General features: G+C 30.2%; 1 protein-coding gene across 2 annotated transcripts; it reads right to left on the reverse strand.

The window, feature by feature from the left end:
* Nucleotides 1-931: 931 nt before the first annotated feature.
* Nucleotides 932-4,521, reverse strand: LOC114076098. 2 transcript variants are annotated; one of them, XM_027914573.1, is made up of 4 exons: nucleotides 4,228-4,521; nucleotides 4,041-4,122; nucleotides 1,243-3,791; nucleotides 932-1,149 (listed from the first exon to the last, which is right to left on the reverse strand). In XM_027914573.1, the coding sequence occupies exons 2-4, from the start codon at nucleotides 4,084-4,086 to the stop codon at nucleotides 1,093-1,095; spliced, it is 2,652 nt and encodes an 883-aa protein (XP_027770374.1). In that variant the 5' UTR covers nucleotides 4,087-4,122; nucleotides 4,228-4,521; the 3' UTR covers nucleotides 932-1,092. The 2 variants fall into 2 exon arrangements, with proteins under 2 accessions (XP_027770374.1, XP_027770373.1); XM_027914572.1 differs by having other exon boundaries at nucleotides 4,041-4,521.
* Between the last annotated feature and the right edge of the window lie 3,108 nt (nucleotides 4,522-7,629).

Below are 7,629 nucleotides of genomic sequence, written 5' to 3' on the forward strand. Positions count from 1 at the left end.
CTAATCAAGGCCAAATACGATTACATTGAAAGGATTTAAATGGTCTGGTTAGACATACTCCTTAATCAATGATGTTCTAACAAGAGAAAAGGGCTAAATTCATCCCTTAACTATGACTAAGGTTTAGCATACATCCTTGTACTATAATAGTTAACAAGAAACATCCTTTTAATATTTAAAATGTAACAAAATTCAGACTTCCATCTATTCCAGTTAAAAAAGTAACGTTGCTTTTCCAAAAAGTGATTTTCTCTCTCCTATCTCCCTAATTTGCCCCTCTCAAATATGTCTCATCATCTTCCCATATTCAGCAACACCCAAAAACAATTGAAACTCAATTTTTTTTTAACTTCACAAAATACTCAAGATCTAGATCATTTGTTTTTCTTTTTCCAAAAAAACAGGGCAGAGAACCATACACAAATAAAGAATCATTGAAATTTTTTAGTTTTTTTTATTCGAAAATATAAGCAATTTTCTATTTTTCAAACTAAAGCATCTTCATTCTTTTAAACACTAGCTATTGTGGATTGCTATATAACAACTAATCGGAACCATATCGCTTAGAAGTTTAAGTGATTTATCGTCCACGCTCAATTATGATATTATCGATATTCAAGTCAATTTAAGCATTTCTTTCCTTTTCACATCTTGAGGACTTTAAACTACCAAATAACCACTAAAAAATCAAAAAAAAAAAAAGGCAGAAAAATGGTAAGAAAAACAACTTAAACCTGCAAAATTGCCAAAAAAAAAAAATAAATTGGTAAACCAACAACAAAACAGCAAAATAATGCCCCCCCACCCACCACCACCCCAAAAAAAAAACAAAAAAAAACCAAAAAAAAAACAAAACATTACTGAGAAGAAGAAAAAAACTCATGATTTTAGTAACATAAAAAGCTAAAGTAACAACAAAGACACCACAAAATAAGCAAAAAACAGCAAAGTCTAGTGTAATTAAATCATGATAAAGCTAAAACATTTTTCATTAGTTCCATGCACAAGAACATAACAAATGAAAAAACAAAAACTAGTCACACATATAAAAAAAAACAAAGATAAAAATGTATTTTCTTCAATGTTGCAACTTCATATAGATGGAAAGCTCTGACGTTGTTGGCTGGCTTGAGATGTACCTCTTCTAACCTGAAATAAGAAATTAAATATTAAATATGAATATAGTTATACCAGTAAGCTACAATAAAAATAACTTAAATATGAATATTTGAATATTCTTACAGGTTGCTTTTCAACATTTCGACAACTTGATGCTTCCTCGACCATGATGGAATCCAAACTATGAAGGTAGTCCGACGATTGAATTTCAATGTCATGTGAAGAGAAGCTGCAAGTTCTACTGTTGTGGCCGGGTTTACCACATATTCTACAATCAACTGATTTTTGTTTCCGTTTTAACTTCATCCTACTAGACCCTGGTTCATCATCTTCTTTCTTTCTTAATTTTTGTTTCTTTCCTTTCTTCTTATTATTCAAGTAAGAAGGTGGAAATAGTGGAGGATTCGGTGACTTAGGCCATAAATCAGGGCCATTCATGGGTAATATTGAAGCTCCATAAATTTTTTGATACGTATCAACCTTGTAGCAATCATCAACATAGTTTAAAACCTCATCATTTTTCAACCAAATCGAGGATATAGCATGTTTACAAGGAACTCCTGATAATTCCCATTGTCTACAACTACAGGTTCTATTATATAAGTCAACAGCCCAATTATCACCTTCGACAGGCCCAATCACCTCATAGTTCCACATGTTCGACCTTTTGGGAATATAATTAGCAGCTTTCTTCATAGTTTTGGCCAACTTCTTCTTAATAGTAGGACAAACATCACTCAAATTCCATTTTTCAGCTTTCTCCCTGTTAGCATTAATTCTTGTCATGAGTAAGTGCCTAATGGTCTCGAGAAGTTTAACAATTGGTTTATCTCTTGCATCGAGAATAAACTTATTAAAAACCTCACATTGGTTGTTCAAAAGAATGTCACATTTAGGAAGAGGCGAGAAATGTGATCTTGACCATTCACTAGGCACTTTAGCAGAAAGCCATGCATAAGCATCTTTATCTAATTCAAACAAATCAGTCATACAAGCATCAAACCTGTCAACAGTTGTTGCTAAAGCTGCTTTCCAAAGAGCATTTTTTAAAGCCATTCCAGAATATCCAGCTCTCTTGAAATTACTATGCAAATGTCGCACACAAAATCTATGAGAAACACCAGGCAACACTAAATCAAAAGCTTCAATAAGCCCTTTTTGCTTATCTGACATAAAAGTCCACAAGTATTGCTCTTCAATCTCAAGATCATTCATCAAGTAGGTTAAGAACCATTGCCATATTTCCTTATTTTCTTTCTCGACTATAGCATAAGCTATTGGAAAGATGTTATTATTTCCATCCAAAGTAACAGCTGATAGCAATTGTGCCCCATACATAGTATTCTTCAGCCAACATCCATCGACCCCAATAATCTTTCGACAACCAGCCTTAAATCCTGCTTTACAAGCTGCAAAACAAATATAAAACCTCTGAAATCTCATTGGCTTATTCGGAATCTCATTTGGAGTTAGTTTCATGAAAACAGAAGTTCCAGGATTGGTGCGAATAATTTCATTGCAATAATTCCATAATATGCCAAACTGATCATTTATATCTCCGTCGATCATTGCAATAGCTTTTTCCTTTGCCCTTCTTGCTTGATGCATACTCACATGCAACTTTAATTCCCTACTCAATGTATCCCTGAATTCTGATGTTTTCCAGTTCTTATTTGACTTAACTCTATCAACATACTTCTTTGCAATCCAAGTAGAATTGATGGTTTTGTTGTTATAGTTCCACCCAAAACAAGTATGCTCGGAAACATACGTCTTGATTTGAAAAGTACATATATCCCTTTGCATTAGAGATCCAAATATCCTCCACTTACAAGCATTAGTTCTGCATTTGGCCCTAGCTCTTTCTCTGTCATCTTTGATCCACCGAATTGACTTTCCTATTTTGGCTTGACTTGCAACCACGGCTTCCTTGAATTCCTTTTTGTTACCAAATATCATTCCCAACTCTAATTCAGGATTAAAGGCACCTATTTTTGGGTTGTGCTTCGGAAAGTTACAATCTTCAAATTCAGAATCGCAATCGCTATTCAAACTCTTTGTATCATCAAAATCTACACAATCTGAGTCACCCTCCTCATTTTGCATCTTTTTATGCATTTCTTCACTAACATAATTTTGATTTTCGTCACTTTTCTTCTTTTTCACAGTTATATCGATCTCAAAAGATTCAACAGAAGGATCAACATTTTTTGAAAATAACAGATCATCCTCCTCCAAAGAATAGTCAGAATCATTAAAATCCTCATCGTCAAATTCATCACTCTGTGCCTCTGTGTCATTTACCAGCAAATAATTCTTTTTTATCTCATTGACACATTGATTATCATCATGATAAAAATTCAAATGTTCAAAATATATCTCAACTACTCTATCCTTTGGAATGCAAGTAACAACTTTAGCGGCTTCCATATTACTCCCCACTAATCGAGCCTTATAAGAGTTTAAACCATATTTGTGCCAGAATACCACAGATTCCTTGTCATAACCACATTGTTCCGCCATATTCTTAAAATCTATTATATTAATCATTGCACTGTCGACATAGTCAAAATATTCGATTTTTCCACCTATGTAGCCTCTTGTCGAACTATGCACATATGATCCACCATGATGTACTTTAATTGTGAAAAATGATGACTCATTCATAGAATCTGCATATATACTATCAAGTAATCAACGACGTAAAAATTGTTATTTTTTCAAATATAATACAAATCTGAATACATAAAGCCAACAAAGAACTACAAGTTCATTATAATGGATATCCATAAAACAAAACTTTATATATCAAATAAAAAACTTAATATAGCCTTTTAAAATCAATAATATTTACAAATCGATATGAAAGGCATTGTAAATTATATTTAAAATGCTTAAAATGTCTTGAAAATCGATAGTACCATAGTTGGGTGTGGACGATCGACCGCTTAAACTTCGAATCGACATTGTTCCAGTTAGTTGTTGTGATGCAACCCACAATATCTATTATTTTTAAGAATGAAGATGTTTTAGTTCGAGAAATAGAAAATTGCAAATATTTTTCGAATAAAAAAAAGTAGAAATATTCAATGATTTTTATTCCTTTACCTTGGTTGTGTATCGCCCTCTAGACAGTTTCAACTCTTGTTGAAGAGAAAATTTGTTCTTGATCTTGATTATTTTGTGAAGTTCAAAAAAAAAAAAAGGAGTTTCAATTCTTTCTTGGTATTGCTGAATATGGAAGATGATGAGACAGATTTGAGAGGGGCAAATTAGGGAGATGGGAGAGAGAAAATCACTTTTTGAAAAAGCAACGTTACTTTTTTAACTGGAATAGATGGAAGTCTGAATTTTGTTACATTTTAAATATTAAAAGGATGTTTCTTGTTAACTATTATAGTACAAGGATGTATGCTAAACCTTAGTCATAATTAAGGGATGAATTTAGCCCTTTTCTCTTCTAACAACTTTCGGTCCCAAAAAAATTTAACATTATTTTTATTAAATTCAATTATTTCATACACATATATAATTATTCAAGAATTTAGAATCAATAACCCTTCAGTTTATTTTACTTTATATTTTAAAATAACCATTATGTTAAATAGTTAACTTTTGTTAACTATAAGAGTCAAAATCATACACTTTCAAATAATTAAAAATTAAATGTGCATGATTAAATAATACATGGACTAAAACTGAAATTATGCAATAATACAGGAATTAAAATCATTATTTCCCCTTATTACAACGATCCATGCATTAATATTTAATAAGGTAAAAAGTTTATTTCATTTTATGCCCAATATTTTTTTATTCAAATTTATCAATATATGATTTTCTAAAAATATATATTATAATTATAATAATAATTCATTTTTAGACAAAATTAAGGGGCCCAATTTTGTTGGCGGAGGTGGTGGTACTGGTTCGTACGCAGACTGGGGGATTCACCTCTATGTTGCAGTTACAGCAAGCTACTGAACAATTGTTTGTGCATGCTGCAAATATAAATTCATTCATAAATATATATTAAAAAAATTACTCTTAAATGAAGCCAATACAAATTTATTCTTAATTAAATGGTTAATTTCAAAAGTAAATATAGAAAAAACATAATCAACTTAGAGTTTGTTTAGCTCAGCTTAAAAGCTGGTCAAACTGACTTAAAAGCTGGTTTTTGACTTATTTACCTGTTTGGCAATACTCAAAATAACTTATTTTAAGTTAAAAAAATCTTATTTTAAGCCAAAAGTTAAAAGCTGGGGTAGGGGTGCTTTTTTTTTTTTTAGCTTATAAGCAGTTTTAAGTTGACCACATTTTTACCTTTTTGCCCTTAATATTTTTATACAATCTCCAAATTACCCACATAACCCTAACATCTCTTTCTTCCATTTTTCCCTTTTCACGTGTGGATGATAGACAATTACTACTACTAATGAATGAAAATAAAATAATCTTAAATCTTTCAAGTGATCTATTCAAATTATATATCTTTAAAATCTATAATAAGTTTATATTCCTCTAATAAATAATTTGTGGTGAGAAAGAAATATGTGAATGATAGCAAAATATAATTATTTATGGCTGTAAAATATAAATTAATTAACTTTTATTATGTTAACAGCTTTTAAGGGTATTTCAGACATTTTGATTTAAAAAGCTGTTTATCAGCACTTATTTGCCAAACACATCAACAACTTTTTTTTTTAATTTCAGCACTTTTATCCAAACGCATAACTGCTTATTTTAAAAATAAGTTTCAGCACTTTCAAAAATACTTTTTTAAAGCTGCTTTTATTAAACTTATCCAAACGGGCCCTTAGATAAAGAAGTAATATTTAGAATGAATTTATCAACAAGGGTTGTGGTTGAGTGATAAGTACTCTTTCATATTTAATTAAGAGGTATTGGTTTCGAGCCCCTTGGTACAGAGTCGTCTTTGTTACGGAGCGTTTTATCCCTATTATAAAACTTTCTAATGCGAATTCGAATTTAATCGTATTCTAATATGAATATCGGACGCCGAGAAAAAAAATGAATTCTATGTATGGTATGAACACATCTAACTCAAGAATATGTCATAGGCACATACTATTTGAAAGTTAAATGGTGAAAGATCTTGTGATATATCAGAGTCAAAAAAGTTTAGATCTCTTCATTTCATTTTAGATAGTACTGTTTGACTAGCATATAGGTTAAGATTATTATTTTTTTTATTGGTACTTTTAGATTATTCTTAACTTGTGTTCTTAAAGACATGGGTGATATGTTTATGATTCAAATACGTTCTTAAAGAACAAAATGAAAAGTTTAAAATTAAAAGAGTTTTTAAATATAAAGAAAAGACTCAAATATGTAATCGAATTTTGAGAAAAAGTTATTTTATATTATCCATTAAAAGTTTGGCTTATTTCTGTCATTTTCGTTTGAGAAAAGCTCATCTATGTTATTCGGTTAAAGTATGACTCATCTATATCATTTTCATTTGACAAATGCTCATCCATACTATTATTTGTTATTGAAATGACATATATAGATGAACCAGATTTTTAACGAATGACATTGATAAGTCTTGTCTCAACGCTGACATATTGAGCATTTTCCCTTTTAAAATGATTTAAATAATGATCCAACCGAATCATAATTGATCACGTGTATGTAATGATTTTGTAAAATCGACAAGACTTTTAGTTAAAAAATAATGACATGAATGAAAATTTTTTTCAAATGAAAATGACATAAATAAATCAAACTTTTAACGAATGACATAGATGAACTTTTTCTCAAAATTTGATGACGTATTTAAGCCAAATTTTGTAAAACTAATTGAAAGATTTTATAAAAAATAGAAAGGAATAGAGTAGTACGATGAACAATATCATCTGAGACTCTTCCACCCAATAGACGACTCACAACAAATGGTTTTTCATCATTAGCACCAGCTTCAACCTCCATAGGAGTTATAAAGGCCAACAAAACAAGAACAAAAGCAATTATGAAAAACTTAACCATAATTTCACAAATCAAGAAATATATAAACAACCAAGAAATTATTGTTTATAGTGTTGGAGATGTTTTTGTTTCATATGAGTCAGACTGCTTTTGTATATATACAAATGTTAGGTGAGTCTTTTCATACAAAAAAAGTTGATCAATATTTAAATGTATTTGCCAAAAATAGAAAGAAGAAAGAGATATGTAGGTTGTAGGAATTAAGTTTTTTCACCCAAAATAAGTTAGTAAATGCTACAAATAAAAGTAAAATTATGGGCAGATAAGTTTCTTAATAAATTAAACGAGGTAAATAATACTAGTTTTACGGTCCATTTGGAAAATCACTTGATAATTGAAATTAGTGTCATTACTAAACTAATAATTACCAGTCTAGTAATTATATTGACCGGTTTGATTGTTACACACTGTAATTACACACGTCCTGTTGGGATGCCACAATATAATTACGCATGTTCTCCTTTAATGCACAATTCCAATCATAAATTATAATAA

This window comes from Solanum pennellii, chromosome 2 (genome assembly GCF_001406875.1).
Source record: "Solanum pennellii chromosome 2, SPENNV200".
In the NCBI taxonomy this organism is placed as follows: Eukaryota; Viridiplantae; Streptophyta; class Magnoliopsida; order Solanales; family Solanaceae; genus Solanum; species Solanum pennellii.